Below are 24,568 nucleotides of genomic sequence, written 5' to 3' on the forward strand. Positions count from 1 at the left end.
CTCACAATGCATTGGCAATTATAGTTTGTAGAGTCATGTGCACTCAGCGCAATGAATATGCTTATTCTTTTGCTAATGCAGTCCACATGACCCACAACACCCAGTGTACCATGTATGAAGTGATGACTAGATTAACACATCTAGACAATCCTTGACCAACACAAAACATTTCCATCCTATACCTTGATATTGAATTTGCTCATTTTCTGCTTTGATAACTATCACAGTTCGTTAACATGTGTGTTCTGCATTCAACATTGAACATTTACAGTGGCCTTCATGTGTCATAACGACCCTGAGACTCTATGTAGTATTCTTGGGTATTGTATGTTTTGCTTCATTGTAGATATTTTAACCTAGTGGTTGAGGGGTGGGGGTTGGGCCGAAATCTATCCAGCCACTTCGGTCCTTTTGTTTAAATTGAGGGTAGGATCATGTTAGTGTAAGAAATTGCTCAATCTCTAATGGAAACTTTTGCTGTACTGAGGAATAGATTCAATCATTGCTTTTTTTTTTTTTTTTTTTTTTTACACAAGAGTGTGTTAAGTGGTCTTTGAGGATTTTTTGGACACCTCTGTGAACAAATGCTCTTAAATTTGTTATCTTGGGCAATGTTGCATACAACTACGCGCACAGCATACATTCAGATATAGTTCAATGGAAAAGCGTTCAAGAGGAAAAACAGAAATTCATTGAAAATCTCCTTAAAAAAATGTCATTCTACCCTTTCGCTTTTCTTAGTGCTTTCCCATCAGCATTCTTTCAATGTATTTATTGTTTGTTTGAAATGCAAAATGTTAAAGATAACCACATTTGTCAGGCTTGGTGTCACAGGAAGAAAAGATGGAGCAACAAAGCCATACAATTAAAGAGCTACTCTTAGATTGACAGTTCAGCTCAAAGGGCTCAAATTCCCTGTGTGATCTAAGAATTTCTACTTGTACAGGGCAAATGCAAGAACATAATTTTGTAAAATATCCTTAGCACACAACCCACCCTCAACATATTCTCTCCATTTCACAGTCAATTCAACGTAATACAGGAAAAAAATAATACAATCCATCTACGTACATGTCAATGTGTCTGTATTTCTTTTTTTAATATATATAGAGAATGATGCAATAACAACAATGACAACAACAAACAAGATAAATTGCAGTTCTGCTTTAAATAGCTACTCATAAAACATATATATAAATAGTCTCCTGCTGTTGGGATTCAGTGTCTGGTCTCCTGAGAACAGCATGCTAACAACTGAGATAAGTTGAGTCTTCTTTGTCTGTGTGTACATCAGATCACATTTCCCTCTATGGGGAGATGAATAGAGGTGTGGAGAAGAGTTTTGGGATGTAGTCTATGCATGCCTGCAGCAAAACCTCAACATTGTAATTGATATCAGTAACACTTTATAATGGGTTAGATCTATATGTGTTCATAAGCAAACTATTTAGTAATAATAGATGATCAAGAGCAACGTATCAAAGCAATATTCATTTATAAAAGCCTCTTTCAGGAAATCAAATGTGTGTTCACTCCATACTAAACTTGTTAAATGTATGAATCCATCACAATAAGATGCAATGTCTAAGTTTTTAGACAGTAAAGCTGAGGTTTTATTCAATCACAACTTCCTCAGAGCACACATACAATACTTACAATGATTAAATTACTTGTTACAATGAAATGTGTTTATACTATGTGTATGTTTGTTTAGGTTGCAATTCATCATCTATTACTATTATATAGACAGCTTATTAACTATTATACATTACAAAGTGTTAGCATTATATCTTAAGATACCAAACAATAGAAATATGCTGTATCATGGAACTCAGAAGTGAAACCAATATGTGTTGCAAGAGTTGTAATTAAAAATGTTAGGTGATTTATCTTTTCTTTGTATCAAACAATGCAATTTAGATTTTTTTATATCTGTGCCACAGCGGCTGTTTGTAGGCTTTTAACTCGGAAGGAACCTGCCAAACTTGTTTTTGTGGTAGAAGCTCCCACAACTAGAAATTGAGGCAACTTATTAGGGATGCTCTCTCGGGTACGTCTTAAAAGCTCCAGTGCTTTAGTGTTAATCTGCAGAAGGAGAAGAAGCCTGCAGAGAGTTAGATGTTCATTCTGATTTATACCTGCATCCTTCCAAAGCCGTAAATGCTGAACCAGTTAACAACCCTAATGGTTTGGTTTAAGTGCTACTGTCTCCCATTTCCCTTTCAGCTGGTGCTGTTCAGTCACATTTGCTTTCCTTCTACATGACATGAGTCACAGCGCTGTGGGCAAAGCTGCAAACAAACAGCACCTCTCCGAGTACCACTGCCTTCCTGCACTGAAACATGCCTCATTGCCAGTCACTTGTTTTAAAACTCACTTTTCTTCCAAAAAATTATCAACAGGTCCCTTTTTTGTGTCCTACTGTATGACATACGATATTACATTCAAACTAATTTCACTGCAGAATGTGTGAGTAGGAATCTTTTATTTGATTTTGGGGACATACTTGCTAAAATATGTGGTTATTCAGAATCTTCTGAAAACTATAAATCACTGGAAATTAGCGCTATCATTTTGGTATACTTGTGTGTTCACTGAAAAAGGAGACATTATTCAAAATCAACATGTCTAGCAAAATACTTGACAGTTTTTTTTTTTTAGGGAGGGAGGGTGGGGTTGAGTTGAAAGAACTTTTGTGGCTTTCAATGTGTTATTTATTAAGATACGACAGCCTTGGCCAGTTAATTAATTGGTAATATATTTGAATAGGTTATTAATTAATATTAATGCCACACACTTGTTCATGGATTCTATATTTTCATATGGGTTCCTAATAAATGCTAATTGCCTTTCTTCTAGAGCCTGACCGTTATTAATTAACAGACTCTTTATAATATGTAATTCTTGGATTAGGACAGTTGTAGATGGCATACTGAGCTGTACCAAAGGTAGAGAGCTATTAGGAGATTTATCTATCTATCTATTTATCTATCTATTTAGATACACAGATAGATGAAAAGTTAGATAGATGCTGTTCCAAAATGTATAAGTGCAATAGCTTATAAACATAATTTGTGTTAGGGCATGTATTCACCTCATATTTTAAAGCAAGTATATTTGTGAGAGGATATTTTAATTAAAAATGAAAAATATAAAATAAAATATGTACAGTGCATACTGATCCATCAATTGAACCATATACAGCTGCCCCGGGGTATGAGGAAATAAATTAATGCAGGGAATTGAATTATGCAAATTAGTGATGGATAAATGGAATTTTGATAAATGTATTTTATCTGCCCAGTTAAAATGTTTTAAAAAACAACCATATATATATATATATATATAGTACATACACACTATATCAATGCTCTTAAAAATAGAATATCTCTGAAAAAGTATGCAATTTTGATGTGAATAATAAATGTTAGCTGTAGGCTAAAAATCAACAACAGAGCTAACAGGAGTTTGCTATTTTTTAAACTAAATGAACCGCATCCTAGGACTAGCATTAGAGTAAGGTGGACATTAAATCATGCCTCCTGTGACACCTTAACTATTATACAGTAAAGTATAGCTAAGGGGGTTCATTGCTATTATGTTTCAAGTGTTGCTGAAGGCATACAGATAACACATAACTTACAGTAACTGTGCCGTGTGACACCTATTACTGCTGTACCACTTCCAACACAATTTGTATGGTTCTGATATTATAATTTACATATGCTGAATCATAAATCATGTCTGGATATGGTGGTGTGGTTCACTTAATCATGTCATTTGAGAGACTAAAGAAATATTGACTTGACTTTGAATCATTTGAGTCCTTTCTACAGTGTTGGGATTTTTTCATCTTGTTTATGTGTTGTTTTCTTTTTTAGTTTTGTATGGTTATTTATTTATATTTGTATTTATATATTTTTTTTATTTTGTTTTGTTTTAGAACCACTTCAAAAGATTAAATCAAGGCAACACTGCTGTGTTTCTTGTATTTTATCTTCTCTAAAACCCCTTTTCCCACTAGCATCCTCTACCTGGGTGGAGCCTATCCAGGGTATGACATGGGGTCAAGCAGGTCAGTTATGCTCTTCCACAGAATTCCAATAAGTGGGTTGGATCTACAGTCACTGATGGACATAAACAATGCGCATTGACCTTTTGTCTTGCTCTACCTGGGTCAGTGATAGCAGATCCACCTCCTAAGCTGTGCTGCTCTTGACCTGGTTCAATCCCCTTTCCCCTCATGTATGTGCTTTCACACTTAGTAAAATCAGTGGGTCATAGGCCAGGTACTTGATGGCAATGTGAAAAGGCTGTGATTCAAGCAACAATGTGATTGCTTTAGCTGTTATGAGAATTAACATATACTTTGTGCCACCAGAGATGATTATTCCATTTTAAAATAAAGAAAAGTTGCTTGTGCTACTTTAACAGGACCTTCATCGGTTCAAAGGTACTGGAGAGAGTTAAGCCCTCAATAGTTAATAACTAAAATTCGTCCTCTCTCTCGGGGTCTCAGATGAATAAATTGAAGCAAAAGGCATTTGGTAATCTGATTCCCTAGCTTGCTGGTTCCACATTAATTTTAAAATCTCACTGCACAATGTCGGAGAATCTGCTTCATGGACTGTTAATGCCGACAACTGAAGATTCAACCCATTGCTTTCAAGGGATATTATTTTTGCAGTCAAGTTCATCGCTACTTGAATACCCAATGATGGTGGGCACAGAAGAAGAAGAAGAGATAGAGGGGTTATATAATGACAAGCCAGAAAATATGTTTATAAGTATTTCACAGGAGACATACATACTAATAATACTAATGGGCAAGTAATACATTATTCTGAAAGGAATATCATACAAAATATCTCATCTATATTATAATTCCATCCATGTTTATTGCTGTTCAATTAAAGAAACATGGTCACTTTTTACTTATTCAATATGAATATATGATAATTGGAATGGAGTCTGCAGCCCCGCAAACAAGGATAGAACCATTCTTTTTCTTCTCAATATTAGCAACTTGTTTTCAGAATAGGTAGTGTGAAATCCAGTTTCCCCCTTGCCCTGTTACCTGTAAATCAGCACTTCATCATCAGAGCAGTTATACTGGAGCTGGTACATCTTCACCTTGGGCGCTGCTTTGCTCACCGACCATTTGACCAGGGCAGAGACTGCGGTCACCTCTGACACTGACACCACCCTCTCAGGTGGGCTCTTTGTTTCCCCTTTACTAGTCTTGGTTGAGCTGGTGATGTCAGAGAGCCTGGACTTTGGTTGGGAGGTGCGGCCGGTACCATTGCTGAGGTGGGGGAGCTGGATGATGGAGAGTTCTATGGAAGCAGTGGACTCTCCAGCTGCGTTGGCTGCGATGCAGGTGAAGGTCCCGTAGTCCTTGGAGGTGGTTATCATAATGTCTAGAGTGCCGTTGTCATAGACGACCGCCCGGGAAGAATTACCGATCAAGCGATCATCAGGGGCAACCCAGTGAATGATGGGCATTGGGTCACCAATGGCTTTGCACTTCAGGCTGGCAGTTTGACCCTCCAGCACCAGCAACTTGTGGGTGTGCTGGGTGATGAGAGGAGGCTCGCAGACAAACTCCTCCTCCTTGATGTACCAGAAATATCGACCCTTCAGGCTGGGAGGGGAAGCACAAGTCTCCATGTCATCCTCTCTGTCTAGCCTTCGCAGCCACAACACCTCACAATTGCAGTGCAAGGGGTTGCCTCCAAAGCTGAGTGCCAGTGGAGGGGCATATGGAGTGGTGAGCACCACATTGTTCTGGGAGCGGGCGAAGATGGGGTCTGGTGGCAGCTTCTGAAGCCGGTTGGAGGTGAGGTCCAGCCTAGCCAGTTTCTGCAGATCAGTGAAGGTGCCCTCTACGATATAATCGATGAGGTTGTGGTCCAGGCTGAGCTGATGCAGGTTGACCATCTTGCGGATGGAGTCCCAGGGCACCCCCCGCAAGTTGTTGTAGGAGAGGTCTACGTCTTCCAGGGTTGCCAGGGAGTCCTCAAATGCCTCATCAGAGATCCAGTTGAGCTGGTTGTTGTTGAGGATGAGGTGTTGGAGGTTGATGAGGCCGCGGAGGTCATCCGCACCTATCTCTGTCAGACGGTTGCTGTCAAGGTGCAGGGAGCGCAGCGTCTCCAGGTCGATGAAGGAGAAGGGCTGGATGGAGCTGATGGTGTTGCGGGACAGCGTAAGGTCCACCAGCCCTGTCATATTGGCAAAGTCCTGCTGGGTGACCCGGATGATGAAGTTGCCACCGAGCCGAAGCTCCACAGTCCGGCGGTCAATGTCTGGAGGCACAAACAGGAGGCCTTTGGATGGACAGAGTGTGCCCAACGACTCAGAGAGGTTCTGGCAGACACAGTATTTTGGGCATGCATGGGCCATCATCACTGCGGATCCCAGAATCAGGAGGCTGCAGAACACTTTGTCCATGGTAGATCATGCACAGGGTCCTGGTACAAAACAGAAACATAGTGTCACAAACATTTTGTCACTTTATGTTTATTTTAACAGCTCACACATTACTCAATATAATTGAATACGCACTATGCATTCACATAACTAAAACATTTTTAATCTATCTGTCTATCTATTTATTGATAACCAGATAAATTACTGAAAACACTCTTAGGAGATACATATATTATGTGTCACATTATGTAAGGCTGTACTTTAAAAACAAACAACTGAAGTGCAGCTTGTTGATAAGAGCCCTATTTATGTACATACACATACAGCTCCAGGAAAAATACCTGAAAAGGATGGACTGTGGGTGCTTGTCAGAGTTTAATCTGACAGTCTTTAATTGTTTTAGACATTCAATATCATCAGGTGGAACTTAATACATTTTTAAGGAATTTAAAATGCATTTGTAGTGTTGTTTGTGCAGGGATGAGTACAGAGGACTGGATTGGAATTCAGAGGTCACTGGAATACAAAGTTTTTCATAAGGCACATGAGAGCTTGGTATGAATAAAACTGGCATTTATGCTCTAAAGTTGAAGTGAAATAATACATTGTGACAGTATATGACTTATTACCAGTCACATTAAAGAAGGGAAAATAAGTCACTTCAGGAAAAGAAAAATACATAGAAAAATATATAATACAATATAAATACTGTCTTATAATAAACACTGTCTTTTATTTAGATTCATCATATCAGCATATCCTAATACAATGTGACTAGATTAATGTTCATGTGTATATGGAGCATTGGAACAAGACAGCCGGCAATACTGATAATTTCAAAATGTCAGCTCTGTATGCTTCAAATATTATTCAAAAGATGTATATATATATATACACTCACCTAAAGGATTATTAGGAACACCATACTAATACTGTGTTTGACCCCCTTTCGCCTTCAGAACTGCCTTAATTCTACGTGGCATTGATTCAACAAGGTGCTGAAAGCATTCTTTAGAAATGTTGGCCCATATTGATAGGATAGCATCTTGCAGTTGATGGAGATTTGTGGGATGCACATCCAGGGCACGAAGCTCCCGTTCCACCACATCCCAAAGATGCTCTATTGGGTTGAGATCTGGTGACTGTGGGGGCCAGTTTAGTACAGTGAACTCATTGTCATGTTCAAGAAACCAATTTGAAATTATTCGACCTTTGTGACATGGTGCATTATCCTGCTGGAAGTAGCCATCAGAGGATGGGTACATGGTGGTCATAAAGGGATGGACATGGTCAGAAACAATGCTCAGGTAGGCCGTGGCATTTAAATGATGCCCAATTGGCACTAAGGGGCCTAAAGTGTGCCAAGAAAACATCCCCCACACCATTACACCACCACCACCAGCCTGCACAGTGGTAACAAGGCATGATGGATCCATGTTCTCATTCTGTTTACGCCAAATTCTGACTCTACCATCTGAATGTCTCAACAGAAATCGAGACTCATCAGACCAAGCAACATTTTTCCAGTCTTCAACTGTCCAATTTTGGTGAGCTTGTGCAAATTGTAGCCTCTTTTTCCTATTTGTAGTGGAGATGAGTGGTACGCGGTGGGGTCTTCTGCTGTTGTAGCCCATCCGCCTCAAGGTTGTACGTGTTGTGGCTTCACAAATGCTTTGCTGCATACCTCGGTTGTAACGAGTGGTTATTTCAGTCAAAGTTGCTCTTCTATCAGCTTGAATCAGTCGGCCCATTCTCCTCTGACCTCTAGCATCAACAAGGCATTTTCGCCCACAGGACTGCCGCATACTGGATGTTTTTCCCTTTTCACACCATTCTTTGTAAACCCTAGAAATGGTTGTGCGTGAAAATCCCAGTAACTGAGCAGATTGTGAAATACTCAGACCGGCCCGTCTGGCACCAACAACCATGCCACGCTCAAAATTGCTTAAATCACCTTTCTTTCCCATTCAGACATTCAGTTTGGAGTTCAGGAGATTGTCTTGACCAGGACCACACCCCTAAATGCATTGAAGCAACTGCCATGTGATTGGTTGGTTAGATAATTGCATTCATGAGAAATTGAACAGGTGTTCCTAATAATCCTTTAGGTGAGTGTATATATATATATAAGGTTCTTAACAAGGTTCTACCAATTAAAGGCATCATGAAATTAAACTTAACTATACTAAAGAATACATTATATTCTTCCTTTACAAAATAATTCAAGGTTGATGAGATATTAAGGATACTACTTATGAACAAAATGATGACCTTATTAAAGCTGTCACTCTAACAAAGGATAGCCATATATCTGCAAGGATGTCTCTCAGTTCTCTTGTGCCTACAGAGATTCATAGAGAATTTAAGTGAATGGATTGTTTAATCTCTTCACCGTGTCCCTGGCTCTACAGGTAAAATGACTATCTCCAGACAAGCTATCAGTTTTGATTTTCAAGAATTCCTTTAATTATTTTCCTGGAACAGGTAGACAAGGAAGAAAAAATAAACATTGAAGTTTTGAGCACATCCATGAATGACTATTGATTGTCAGAAGGTTTTTATTTTAAGTCTGTGGATAGACAGTATGAAAATAATTCATTTGGAAAGATGTATTTTTTATTGATTTAGTTTTCTTACTGTTTTATAGTCAGTCAATACATACCTGTAGCGTACATATTTGACCAGCAGAGACACGCCATTGCCAAGCCTTGATGCAACCACTCATTGGTCTGCCATCCACACATTTACACAGTTGCAAGGCATGTCTAACTGTTTAACATGCCATGATGTATGAATACGGTCATAACTACATGGGACCTGCATTTTTGTGACCCTCTACAACCTATTGCTACAAATCCACACCACACCAGCTCAGGACATTCATTGACCCTGACAAAGTCAAAGGAGCCGATACGCCATACAGCTAATTCTAATTTTGAAAGATTCGAGTAACAGCACTTCTCAATTAAAAAGGCTTATTTAGATTATGTTGGTTTTATTCATTTATGTCCCATCAGTGGACTTGGCAATGTCAATTCTTTATTTTCCATTTCAAGCACTGATACAATCTGTCATTTCCTATGTACTTCAGCCTTAGTGTGTATCCACGTAATATGCTACTACATAAATAATACACAAACCCTTCTTCTGCTTTGTTTGCTGATTTGTCCAGTTCATCACATTCAGATCATTTGACGTATGGTGCAAGAAAAGTGCAAAATGCTGCAGAAGTTTTTTTTTTTTTTAATTTACATTGGTCACTGCACAGTTAAGATTTTGAACTTTTAGAGCAAACAGTGCTTTAAGTTAGAAAAATGTAGCTATGCAAAATATCCAGAATAGTTGCCCCTTATTCCCTGTGTAGTTACTTAGGTGTAGGTGGAGTTTTGATAGGGAGGCTTTCAATTCTAAAAAACAGTTCAGTGCAAATTATAATAAAGTTGATATACCTGTCAAGTCTCCTGCACTGAGCATGAGATTCAAGCATCCCAACACTGTCTCGCTCTCACACCATGCCAGAAACTTCTCACACAGACATTGATCTATACCACACCATTGTGAACAATCAAGATTCTCTAGAACGGTCTTATTTGCTTGTTTGTCCTGTCAGGTTACGATTGAAAATTACTTGACTGGGTACAGGTACCGCCCCCCCCCACCTCTCACCTTGCATGCCTATGCAGATATATTAAAAAAAAAAAAGATAATAATGAAACCACTGTTGAGAAGGTTATGTGTTTTTTGAAAAACAGCCTCAAATCAAGTGACCATTATGTATTTATTTTGAAAGGCTATACCTTTTTAAAGCTTGACTTGCAAGAACTCTAAAGAGGAAAGGAGATGAGCTATACTGTATAATCCATTCCAGACAGACATAATTTGCCCGCGTGGATGGCAGTGGAGTGGACAGTAGTTTTACGGCCGTGGCGCCGTTTAAAACAGAGACTACAGGGGGTGCTTGACTGTATAATAACTCCAGGTGCCATGTAAAGAAAGGAAGAGGAGGCATGAGCACTGAGCACATAAAAGGCATTCATTCAGCCAGATGAAGGGTAAAGTGCAGTCGCCCTGATGAATGAGATAGTGTAAAAGCAGATCACAGTGAGAATGGCTTTCATCTGCAGTGTGGAGAGAGCAAGAAAGACAGCGAAATGAGGAGGGGTGGGGGGCATGTGAAGTGACCTTACCACTGAGAGAAAGAGAAGCACCACGATCAGAAGTATTGAAATGCAGGACAAGGTAGACCTGTAGCAGACTCTATTTATTTGAAGCCTTAAAAAAAAAGTAGACTTTCATTACATCCTAAATGGGAAATTGAGAAGTGCAATCGCCTCAGAGGGAGAGCGAGCGATACTGAACGCTGGACTTAATTGCCAGGTATCTGCACAGAGAGCACAGTAGGGAGCAGTCGCTGTGTCACGTCCGAAGCAGAGATTTGCCTTTATCTCAGAGACGGTTCGCTGCATGCCTACCTCTCCCCCACCTCTCTCTCCTTCTCTCTCTGTCATATACCTAATATCCTTATTACAACAGTGGAGGGTGTCCTAAGACCTATCCAAAAGGTTATAGATGGTATTTTTATAATGAGGGTAAAATCTGCCCTGATTAAGACTGACCTACAATAAGCATGGTTAAAAAAATAAAAAAATAAAAAATAACAATATATTTTAAAAAGTCTCCAGAGTATGGAGGAAACAGAGATAATGTATAGATTTAGCCAGACCTCAGGGAACCAGATAGAAAATAGAAGAAAGAGGGAGAGAGAGAGAGAGAGAGAGAGAGAGAGAGAGAGAGAGAGAGAGAGATGGAGAGAGGAGTTTGAGCTGTTGTAAAAGCAGAATAACCTTCAAGACTAAGGGTAGAGCAGAGCACTAAAGTGGAGGAGAGTGGCTGAGTGGACAGCTGTCAAACTCAGGTAGTCCTTGGAGGAGACGTGGCAGCTTGTTGACTGATTTTAAATTCAGTGACAGGCAACAGCCAGCAAACCAGTCAATCAGGGATCGCATTGCTATGCAATTAATTTCTGCAGATTCAGTTTTGCTCTGATGATTACCAATCATCCCAACAAGATTAAATGTGCCTCTTTTTGTTTGGCATTCTTAGGCATGTTATTTTATTATAATGTTTTATTCTGTTGTGTTTTTTTATTTTATTTTATTAAGAATAACATAAAAGCAAATTCTGTATAAGAATATGTATATCCAGATAATATTGTAGATATTTTTTAACATTAACTGAATAAATCTGTTTTAGTATCAAATGATCACACAAATAACTGTAGATCATTGCTAATTTAGTTTAATTTGGAGATTATAGTATTTAATTATTTCAGCATTTTAATTTTTATGTTTGCTTGTCTGTTTCCTATTCATCTCTTTGATTGTTAATTTAATTATTTCCTTCCCAAAATATAATATACAACATTTGTTTACCTATAATTTCCCCCAAAGAAATTGTAAACTCTGAAAACAAAAATCAAGTGCACACAACAATAACCCATCACAACAGGGAAGAACTATTCCTAGTCCTCATCCTAGTATTGCTGTTTGTGAATAATAGTGTATTTACAATAATGGTGTAAAACAATAATCAAATTTTGAAATAAAATTATGGAACAAGGGATTTTACCCTTATTGGATTTTATTTGCCTTATTAAGAGATTATGCAAATATGAGATGTACTAGTCATAGTAGAAATGAGAGTCATTCTACACATTTATTTAATCTTTATTTCCAGTCATTATAATACATTATAATCCCAGTAATTGTTGGTTGGCTTCCATTAGCTAAAAGCAATATGCCTCTGGAAAACAAAAAGGTGTATTTAATTATCTACAGTTAGTGCATGGGTCGAAGTTTTGGTTTTATATGGGCCCTGGTTTATATTTGTACTTCATGTTAAATATTATGTAGAATTTAGTCAGGAACTGCACACATTACTGCTAGTATTTGCTGAACGTATGCTTTAAAGGGCAAGTGTGCCACATCAGTGTTTCAGATCTGGGCCCAGCACTGACCAGAGTGTGCTTTCTGGATTACAGAGCTACACAAACCATCCAAATCTATGTTTTAAGTTTTACTTACCTTTCAGTTCATGAATATCATTAAAATAAATCTTATTTTTGTTCCACACTGCTTGTCACATTCATCAATTTGTGTTTTGTGTTTAAAAATCACTTTAATTTTATTCTCTTATTGATAGTTTATTTTTTCTCTTTTTATTAAATATTCATTTAAGTGTTATTATATAGTCTGCATTTTAATTTGTGTATTGAATAACTGTCAATGTTTAAAAAGGTCAAATTGTGCATGTGTATGTGGTCAGGGAAGCACTTCTGTCAGGTGTTGGGGTAATGATTGCAATCCGGGAGTGCTTTGCATGGGTTTTATTAGTGTAATAAAACAGGGTTGATTGTGTATGAAGGCCAAGGAAGGGACGGCACCATGGGCCCTTTTATCAATCAGAAATTCAGATTGGTATGCTAGCAGACTAGTGCTGTAATAATAAACCGAACAAGCCAAAATATTAAAAACGGCAACTTCAGATAACACAGAATCTGTTTCCCAATCAGAGAATAGTGAATAGATGTTAGTGTGCAAGGGATTGCTTTTAAAGAGACTCTGACTTGTGACAATTAAGATTATTATGTATCTCTTTTAATGGGTTTAACTGGGTTTTGGACAAGGAGTTGATAACTTGCCATCTTTATACTTGTGAATTGCATTTTAAAAGTCAACTAAATACAGCCTCATTGTCTTGAAGCAATACAACCCAAAAGTAACTGTGGTATCTGTACGGACAGTGCTTGTATGCAGTTGTAATTTATTCTCCTCCTGGAAATTTCTATCAAAATACTCTCTAAGGATCCTTGTAATATATTTTTTGCATTGTTCCATCTTATGTTGCAAATATTGGAAGATGGTTGGTGTCTTATAAATAACCCAAGTAGCTCACATTGTACAGAGAGATGTAGAAAATCTCTAACTAGACAGTTGGGTTCTTTAAAATCCAGCTCATGGGCAGCATGTTTTTTCTGCTGGGAGAGGGAAAAAAAGGTAGCTTACGTTATTTAATTGAAAATATCAGCAGGTGCCAGGATTATCATTTTGTTTTCAGAGGAAGAGTAAAAGATACTTGCCGTTTCAACTCATTCTCAATTACGTGAACAGAATTGAACAGGATTTACAATTTGAAGGTGGAAATTGTGTTGCCGATTTAAATAGTAAGCTGTGTGCCAAAAACAAACTTGTAAAAATGCAGAATACAGAAACTAGTGTTGAGAAAAATATAGAACATTCCCAAGGCCTTTCTTTAACCCACTGTGTTTAAAATTTAATTTGAAGTGAAATGTTACAGGAACACAGCCCAGATTCTCAAGTCATAATGAAATTAATCTGATTTATAGTACGCCATCTTATATTATTTAATCTTTAATTTCTTACTTCTCATCCTCGTGCAGCATGTAGAGTCCTTGCAGTACATTTAATTTTTAAATGAGTTTTTAGAAAGTTTGCCTATCCGAGTCAACAGGGAATAGCGGAGTCTGAGAGACAGAGATATGGGATTTCAAGCTAGCGTTCAAGCGTATTGCAGACAACTGATTCAGTGTGATGTTTCCATCATTTTGATGTGCTGTTGTCAGTAATGGGAAGAGTGGAGGTGATCAGAGCAGGACAACTGGCCTGTCCATTGAGGCTGCAATAAGGACTCACAACAGAGTCTTACAGGTGCAGCTTTTACAAACCACAGACATCTACAAATCAAGTTCAGCTGCACAACTTAGAAAGAGTGCACACACTATTCAATGCAACAACTTTACTCAGTTATTCATTGCAAACATCTGGTTATTTTGAAATAACAGTAATGTCATTGATGAGGTTTGACAGAGTTTTCATATCACACGTATATGTAGAAAAGGTCAGCTTATTAAAATAATTATTGGATTTCCAGAGCTCTTTCCATTCTGTTAATCACTCTGCACTCAATCCCAAACAGCAGTGCTTCTCACTGACTTTGATTAATGTGTCATTGTGATGTTTCAGCCTTATCCGTCTTTGAGGAAGCTCTTAGTTATAATTTAAAACAAAATTTGTAATTGTGAGTTATAATTAATTTTCACCATTGGACTTAGAGGTTTGTAGCAATATGTTGCTTTTGCTTCCTTATGAGTTGCTCACATCATGTTCTCGGCCTGCTGTTTATATTTTCATCAGTTTTTCAGTCAGAACAAAAGAGTGTTAATTTTCCATTTTATGCATACATGTGTGTATTTCTTTTCATGAAGGGGTAGCATGATCATATCAAAATGCATCATGAAATTCACTGAAAGGAAGCCATTGGGAGTGAAAATAAAATAACTACTTACAAGACTATATTACAATGTCTATGAAAATGCCATCACAAAGAAATGAGAAATATTGATTGGGATAACGGTTTGAGGTGAACAATGCACAGTGCTGAGATTAATATGAGAAGCACAGATACTTTAATGATCTTAATTAAGCTACTAAAGCAGTACACAATCATACTTTAAGACAGGGCTTTAGGAGAGGTAGTTATGTTCAATGAATATGGAATACTACTGCTTTATATGGGAAATTTGGACAGCAATATCTACTGCAAAGATATGTTAAAAATAAACTAACAAGCCATTATTTGGAAGAAACACATACACTGAGCATCCACAATGTTCTCTCTTTGCAGAGACATTGCAGACTAGTGATACTGCACTACAGGGGAGTAGAAACAGGTTTTTTAATAATGCATTACATTTAATCATTCAATAAAAGTTATGGAATAAGTTGGCTGAGCTCACACAGACCCTGCAGTAGGTAGCTGTCTTTAAGCAAAATTAATAACCAATGATGAATTTTCTGTTGTACATAATGGACAACAAAGCAAAAACAAACAAATTAGAAAATAATAATAGAGATAATCAGTTTTGTGTACACCCCAATGATTATTATTATTAATTACATGATTATTATAGTAATAGTATTTAATAATTGCATATCAAGCAGAAATAAATATGCAGATATTTAGGAGTATAGTGTTGTATTGAGAGAACCTGAACTGTGTACCTCTAACAGGAAATATATTTATTTCAAAGCAGACATTTTTAGAAAATCCAACTTTAGCAAGCAATTGAAATAAAGTATTCTGATATTAGGTTTCAGGCCATCTTTAACTATTCAAAATAAAAAAAGGACTACAGTTTCTGAAATCACCATTTATCAAGTCAACACATTTTTACTGTTTGGATTCTTCAAATAATGAAAGCACCCCGTATGAAGACAGTGTATACAATGACCAGATACTTTTGTCTTTTTACTTTGGATAAGGGATGATCTTCAGGTTAGCCCAAAAGGCACGGGTTTAATAAGCTTTTTTTTTTTTACATTGTAGGTGAATATATATATTTCTTCCTATTCTGCACTATGTGTGTTATCATAATATTTTCTCTGTTGTTTTCTTCAGTATTCAGCCTAACCAGTAAATCTGTATTACTGGCCCTCCAGTAAGAATAAGAACATGAGAGCAAGATAAAGGCTATAAATGAAGGGAGGCAATCTAAACTGCTTCTCTTATTTGGCTGTGAATTTGTATCCTGCTGTGGCTGTCTTAAACGTATATACTGTATGTGTACATAAATAACAATTGTTTCCATACATATTTTTTTATAAAATAAAATAATCAGTTTAAATGGAAAACAATATTACAAATCACAATCTATAATATATATATATATATATATATATATATATATATATTTACTTATGTCTAATTTGCATATTTATAAAAGCATCCGTGTTAGGTCAAATGTCAGTCTCTCCTGGTACATCGCTCTGCAAATCAAAGCTCATCTTCTGATGGTTTCTTAAATAAATAGGTTTTCTTCTTATGCTGTGATGGATGGTAGAAGGGGAGCAAAAAACAAACAACTCTGAACATATCTATTGACAGGAACTACATTATTATGTCTTTCAACCCAGGAGATGCCCGTGTGAATGTTCTGCTATTGAACATCAGCCTTAAGAACAGTTTTGATTGTAAAGCTGAGAAAGATTCCGCGTTATTATCACACACAATACAACATTTAAGTTTTAAAAGCTGTAAACATATCCTTCACTTTGGTACTTATCTCCACAGTGTTTTTCCTTGTAGCATATTAAAATGCATACAATAAATGGCAAATGACCATGAATAACGACCAGCAGCAAAAAATAAAGCAATAGTTAGAATTGTATAAATTCTCCATGCCAGGTTACAGACAATTACAATATTTAAAACAATTAAAATATTATCATTTAACTGTTAACTATTAAAATTATTATTAATATTAAAAAGTTAAGATTGAATTATTAAAAAGGAAAATGAATAAGAAATAAAGCTATGCTTGCTTGCTCCAGCTGGATGAGACGAGAACAATTGCCCTATTTTAGGGTCTGAGAAAATTCATGGCTGGAGTGACAAATTGACAACTCAATGTCCAAACCAGTGGCTCGAGCCTTTTAATTCAATTCAGCAAAGTCACTGGTGTGTCTCTCATTTAATATCAGTTTCTGTCTTTTCCTGCACCCCACAGATCACATAACCTCAAATCAGTGAGCTGCACAACTGAAATGCAAGAAAAATAGGCCCTGAGGTCAAAGACAAAACAACAAGACAGGCAAACGGAAAGATTGTTTTTATCACGGAAATGAATGTGCTTCCAATAATCAACTTAACAAGAAAATAGCAAAGTGGCCAAAACATATAGTCCTGATCTTTGACCTTGACAAACCTTGACAAGTTTGTAGATTGTGCAATAGCTTTGAATGATCAGCAATGGTGAACGGGGTCTTTATGTTTCTCTTGTAACTGATAGATTCTCTTCTTATTCTATTCTCCTTGATGTGAGCTATGTTATCATTTAATGTAGCTTTTCTTGCAGGGCTGTAACACGATTGGTAAAGGAGTTATTTCCAGCCACTGAGCTTTGACCCTCTCCCAACCGTCCTCCCCTCTACAGATTCTCCAAGGTGCTTCAAGTTATACTTCAGACTACAACATCCAACAAAACACTTGCCTCTATCGTTATCTCGGTGCCAGCGAGACACCTAGTCACTCACGCCACATTTAGATTGAGCTTATCTCCTGGAAGAACTGCCCTGCGGTGACCCCCTATGCAAAAGACCTGGAGTACCAGCTCTTATCAACAACAGGCAGACAGCCTCCTACGTCCGGCTCCACACAGCCTTAGGCACACCCTGACATCAAGGAAGCTCGGATTCTTAACAGGGACTCACTCTGTGACACGGTGAGCAGAATACACAATGGATGCAGCCTGACAGACTCGGGCAGCTTGTTAAACAACAGCAATGTGGATGGGAGGCTGGTAGGAGGGCAGCAGCCTTCCACAGATAAAGATCGAACAGGGCTTTATTAAGATGGTAGTAGCAGCAACTGCTCACCTGCAAGGAGAATATCTCTAGTCTCTTCTGCTACCTCTCTGCACAGTGCCTGTCACTATTATCCTATCCCAGTCGTTTGTTTATGTTTCTGTCTTTATGTTTATACTAACATTTAAAACTAACCTTAAAAAACTAAATATAGTGACTGAACTCATTGAAAAGCATTATATAATTATTGTTGATCTAACAACTGGACTGCCAGACATACGTTTTTTCACAGTTTCTTCCTTTTTCTATCTGTAAATGTTTATTTTTTTAATTCAGAAAGGTGATGCACAGAACTCCTTGACTGTGCAAGATGCATTGCCTGACCAAACAACTCAATATTTCATTTTGACAAGCTGCTGAACCTTAGAAAGTTGACACTTTCACAATTCGATTTACCCTTTCTAAAATCCTCTAAGCTCCTGCAACTCTCTCCTCTACACTCTTCTATTTGGGTTCCCTTTTTTAAGACAGCATTGAAAAGCTGATTACTGATGTTACACAACCCTTTTGACCTGCTCTTCGCCAACGCATACAAAGAAGAGCAAACAGCAAGTATATTGCATGGAAAGCAACGTCAGGTTTCCGTGGATATTGTGACACAAACACACAAACAACAGCAACAAGAGTATAATACAAGCATTTGTTAATCTGTTTTTCTGACATGGTAGATCTTTTTTCTCCTGAAAGGAAAACAGAAATTATAGAAAATAATGTTCTTCTTTTTAATCATAAGCAGCTGTTTACAGCAACATGATAATAGTTTGCATAGATACTACAGGTGTTTATCATTCTCAACCTCAAGCGTGTTGCTTCACAAATGCGTTTAAAAACATGTTAAGATGTTAAATGTCCTTAGCAAATTGTGATATGAAAATTACACAAGATTTACTGAATATATTATAATGCATCTAGAATCATGCTATGTGTGCCTAAATGTACTAAAATCTCATAGGGCATCTGAAAGATATTACATTTTTAGAAACATGCATTTCTTCAATTGGTGGTCTTTTACATTTGCTACATAGATAAATATATACATGAACCATAAATGCTGCAGTCTTTAAAATTCACAATTAGATGTCAAGGACATTGTTGCCATATGTGACATGCACGGTAAACAAACAAAACAAAAAACAACAACTAGAGAATGTGACAGATCTCACAGAAATCTCACAGATAATCTGAGCAGTATATTATCATCACCTTTCTATACCTCTCTTCTCCCCTCCATCTCATCCGGGATTTCAGGTTTGACACTAGTATGTAGAAAAGCAAGGAATGTGGATTTTTTTTCCCTTCACAAAAACAACCATAAATGTAGTGTAGTCCCAGATGCAATGAAATACATCTCCGTTTATCTGTATTCTAGAAATGCAAGGGATTCAGCCCATGTATTCAACCAGCTTTTTATGTTTTATGTATTTCACAAAAAGTTCACTAATGCAAATGGGAACAATTCGTAAATTTACCCTCAGCCCATTCCTTCAATAGCAGTTATACCTCTAAAGTGAGAGATGTAGGAATGAATTGATAGAAACAAATCAGTGTAGAAGCATCTTATACTATTTTATATATTGCCAGATGGTTCTTTTGTGTCCAATTTTATACACACTGTGGAATAATTTAATGTTTACCATTTACACCAGGAAACAAAGTACATTATGAACATTTCCTGTACTAGAGACAAGAAAGGAAGAAATAATCAATATTTCATTTTTCTGTATTCTTCTGAAGTTTAAAAAACACTTCAATTTAAATGCAGATTTTGACATTTTGAAGGTAGAAGGGGCAGTTGGTAAGGCTTTGCGTTGTAAACTAGTGAACATTTCACCTTACTGGTTTTCCATTAAGCCCCCAGTTGTTCAGGCCCAGCATAGCCTTGGGCTGTTCCCAATTTCCCCCTCTGGTAGTGCAGCTTCAGGATTGGTACAGATATGCATACACAACAGAGGAGGCTGGTCCATAGAGGCAGAGGAGGTTGCTCCTACTCTATTTTTGAGAGGCAAGAGGGAGATAAAAATATAAAAAGAGTAATTGGTTGAAATACAAAATTATCAAATCTCATTTATAAAATGATTTCTCTCTTCTTTGGAAAAAATCCATTATTGAAATTCTGATTAAAATGCTTAAACAGTGACACCTGCAGGCAGGAAGGGGAAGGCAGGCTGTGTGAGGTGGGGGGCAGAGGAGGACGGGCTCCTGCTGTCCTTATGGCGGGATCTCTTATATCAATTTAATGCACTTAATTTTTTTTATGCTAATCTGTTATTGGCCGAAACACTTAAAATGATGCTCCAAGGGAGGACGTCCTCCCTAACCAATCAACAAGCAGAATACAATATTGACATCGCGTTCATCCAATGATAATTTCCACATTTCATCTTCAATTCTCTGCCACTGTATTGTACGAGAGTGTGATGAACTGGGGGTGAAGCGATAGATAGCGAAAAGATACAGTACTATATTAGAAAAGAGAAATTATAAGTGCAAATTGCGAACCACTTTTAGATTTTTCAGATTTACATTTCCCTTTTTTTTAAATTGAGAAGTAGCTAGCTAGTAGGCTTCTAGTGACACATTACACACACGAGGCTCATTCCCATCCAGAGCTGCAGTGTCTTTCCCTCATCCTTTGTTTTGTAATATGATATATGATATGATATTTGTTACTTATGGAAGATGGGGATAAACTTCAGGTGCATTACCTTACCTTAGTTGTATAGTAAGTTTGCATTAGGATGCTAGTTGGATTATTGCTACATTTGAACATAAGAACATTAACATAACTTGAACACAAGAAAGTAGAGATAAGCAGCCAACTAGTGTAAAATAACATGACGCAGTGGGTTGGTTTTCCTCCTGTCCTCCCCAATTTTTTGAGTCACCAGCCGCCACTGATATTCAATCCCTCTCCTCGCCTAAAAGTCTTTATCATTCCTGCCAATTCTTTTAAAAGGTATTTTGACATTATTCTTTACGCTGGTAATGTGTTTGAGCACATGCATGCAGGGTGTGATCTTCATATTCTTTCTGCTAGTAGACCACAAGTTTAATTCATAAAATGTTGTAGCAGGAGGAAAACCCATGGAGATTATAAACTTAAATATAATCTCGTCATATCAGTGGGGAGCAGCATTCTAACAGACTGGGATAATACATTCAACAAACATCAAAACAGTACACATTAAAGCTCACAACAATAAATGTCCCTCTAGGAACAAACAGCATTGTAATAGTAAGTGAGGCTTGCCTTTTGAATGTTACAGCAATTAATCGTGACTGCCGGAGCGCTAATAGCTGATTAGGTGTTGCAGACCCACACTCACAATTACTTTGTCAAGCAGTCTAGCCTATCCAGAATGAAGCAGGCAGACTGTATCTACATTTGAGTGCAGGACGGCAGACGGATGTTGATCCCAATCTAGACTTGGCTGCTATGGAGAAGGAGTCCTAACAGTTTTATTTTATTTCACTATTGATACACTAGCCTGACACTTAGACATTAAAGTCTGACATCTGAAACCACTCTAGTGTTGCTATTTATATTTAGTGCTCCCACTACCAACATGTTTGTGTTTTGCAACCGTTTTTTCAGCAAATAAAACCCTCTAAAGAGTACAGTTCTGACACATCCTAATCATGTTTTAATTAACATATTATTTGATCAAAATACTGCTTATATATTCTACCAGTGTGTGATGTAATCTTGGCGAAACATTGATAGAAATAGGACATTTGCAGCAGATAGATCAACATGGGAGATATATATAACACAGTCAATAAATAGCGTGTAAACAAACTGTAATAGCACTTTTGTGTTTGTTTTCTTAATTCTTTATATCATTTTCTTTTTCATTTTGCAATGTGGGCATGATGGAGTAGTGCCTGTTCAGATTAACAATGTGGCTTCCTGTAGTTAGTTGTGCTTTTTAAAGCTACACACAAGGCAGGTAGAGTACCTTGGGGGAGCACATACAAAAATCTTTAATTAAAAAACAGGAAAAAATGTTTTCCCATAAACACTTTTTCCCATAACCACTGAATTCGAGGCAAAGCATTAAACAGTGTTTCTGAAAATGTAATTTACTTCCATTCCTTTCAGACTCAAAGCTGTCTGATCAATTACACTGCAGGCGAGAGAAGGGGCTGTACAACACATATGCTTTAAGGTCCTTCTGAAATCCAGCATTTTCAGCTTTCAAACACAATCAGTGGTATAAAAAGAGGTATATAAATACAAAAACAAACAAACAGACACATAAATATGAAACATTATAGACTAAAGTCTGTAGTCCCTAAGAAAAAAATAAGAAAATACAAAAGAAAATCTACATAAAGCCCTCACGTATTGGACTATTAGATCAAGGAAATTACCTTCAGTTCATCATGGTGAACTTTCCAATGGCTATTTCCCTGAGTATGCAGTCAATCCCCAGGCACTGTACCTGAGTTAAAATGGCAAAGCCTGTATTTTAATAAAATACAGAAAAAATGTTGTGTTTATTTAATGTAGACAGTACAATTGTAGATGTATATATACACTCACCTAAAGGATTATTAGGAACACCTGTTCAATTTCTCATGAATGCAATTATCTAACCAACCAATCACATGGCAGTTGCTTCAATGCATTTAGGGGTGTGGTCCTGGTCAAGACAATCTCCTGAACTCCAAACTGAATGTCTGAATGGGAAAGAAAGGTGATTTAAGCAATTTTGAGCGTGGCATGGTTGTTGGTGCCAGACGGGCCGGTCTGAGTATTTCATGATCTGCTCAGTTACTGGGATTTTCACGCACAACCATTTCTAGGGTTTACAAAGAATGGTGTGAAAAGGGAAAAACATCCAGTATGCGGCAGTCCTGTGGGCGAAAATGCCTTGTTGATGCTAGAGGTCAGAGGAGAATGGGCCGACTGATTCAAGCTGATAGAAGAGCAACTTTGACTGAAATAACCACTCGTTACAACCGAGGTATGCAGCAAAGCATTTGTGAAGCCACAACACGTACAACCTTGAGGCGGATGGGCTACAACAGCAGAAGACCCCAACGGGTACCACTCATCTCCACTACAAATAGGAAAAAGAGGCTACAATTTGCACAAGCTCACCAAAATTGGACAGTTGAAGACTGGAAAAATGTTGCCTGGTCTGATGAGTCTCGATTTCTGTGGAGACATTCAGATGGTAGAGTCAGAATTTGGCGTAAACAGAATGAGAACATGGATCCATCATGCCTTGTTACCACTGTGCAGGCTGGTGGTGGTGGTGGTGTAATGGTGTGGGGGATGTTTTCTTGGCACACTTTAGGCCCCTTAGTGCCAATTGGGCATCGTTTAAATGCCACGGCCTACCTGAGCATTGTTTCTGACCATGTCCATCCCTTTATGACCACCATGTACCCATCCTCTGATGGCTACTTCCAGCAGGATAATGCACCATGTCATAATGGTCGAATCATTTCAAATTGGTTTCTTGAACATGACAATGAGTTCACTGTACTAAACTGGCCCCCACAGTCACCAGATCTCAACCCAATAGAGCATCTTTGGGATGTGGTGGAACGGGAGCTTCGTGCCCTGGATGTGCATCCCACAAATCTCCATCAACTGCAAGATGCTATCCTATCAATATGGGCCAACATTTCTAAAGAATGCTTTCAGCACCTTGTTGAATCAATGCCACGTAGAATTAAGGCAGTTCTGAAGGCGAAAGGGGGTCAAACACAGTATTAGTATGGTGTTCCTAATAATCCTTTAGGTGAGTGTATATATATATCATTCACTAAGGGCCAAATTAAATCAAAACTTTGACCCAACTGCTAATAGAAAATTACAGAACTGTACTCAGTTGTGGTTTCATTTTTAGTAAGATGCCACTTTCCTCTAATCATAAATGTAACTACTATTAGCAGGTGGGTCAAAGTTTTGATTTAATCCGGCCCTAAATTCACTACAAGAGCATGGCTTACACTATAGGGAAAAGGTCTAAAAGGTTTGAGAAAAATAAACCCAGTCAACCTGTGTGTGTTCAGTTACAATACTCCATTGTATCCAAGATTTGTCAGGGATGGAGAAGGTTAATGGGTTGCATAGGACTAGTTATTGAAGTACATGACTCATATCTGTATAATGTAAATGTGCATTTTTCTTAAGTAAATTTTTCAGAGCTTCTGAAAGCTGCTCAATACAGGGAAGATTAAAAAAAAAAAAAACATACTGCACAGTCAGCTGTAATGTGATCCACCTGTTTACTCATTACCACAAATACAGTAGTAGCACAGATCTCTGACTGAGTAAACTTGTATCTTGGAGAATATGAATTTTATATCTGAGTTTTAAAAAACAACAACTGCTGTTTGCCTGCTAATCAAGAGAATGTTTTAAATCATGTCCAGGATGTTTATGTAAATACATGTTGTGTTACAATATATGTTGAATTATGTGGATATTATTAATTGATAAATACAAAATAGCAGTGTTAGTTAATGCATTTAATTTACTTTATTATGTTTATATTATTATTATTTTTATTTCTTGGCAGACACCCTTATCCAGGGCAACTTACAACATAAGTGCAATACAAAGTGATTAGTTGCTTTAATTCAGCAGATGATTCTCATGAAGACATCATGGACCATCCTGCTCTGTTAGTCAGAGGAACACATATATTTAAGCAATGTCTTTATATTTCATTCTA

At 37.4% G+C, this 24,568-nt stretch overlaps 1 protein-coding gene across 2 annotated transcripts in view; it reads right to left on the reverse strand.

Annotated features, from left to right (window-relative positions):
- Positions 1-24,568, reverse strand: part of LOC136749138 (leucine-rich repeat and fibronectin type-III domain-containing protein 2-like) — a 157,464-nt gene that overhangs the window by 4,362 nt on the left and 128,534 nt on the right. For both annotated transcript variants that reach the window (XM_066703134.1, XM_066703126.1), the window contains one exon: positions 5,078-6,473. In XM_066703134.1, the coding sequence (XP_066559231.1) occupies positions 5,078-6,453 (1,376 nt within the window). In that variant the 5' untranslated portion in view covers positions 6,454-6,473. The remainder of the gene's footprint in view (positions 1-5,077; positions 6,474-24,568) is intronic.

This window comes from Amia ocellicauda, chromosome 1, assembly GCF_036373705.1.
Source record: "Amia ocellicauda isolate fAmiCal2 chromosome 1, fAmiCal2.hap1, whole genome shotgun sequence".
NCBI lineage: Eukaryota > Metazoa > Chordata > Actinopteri > Amiiformes > Amiidae > Amia > Amia ocellicauda.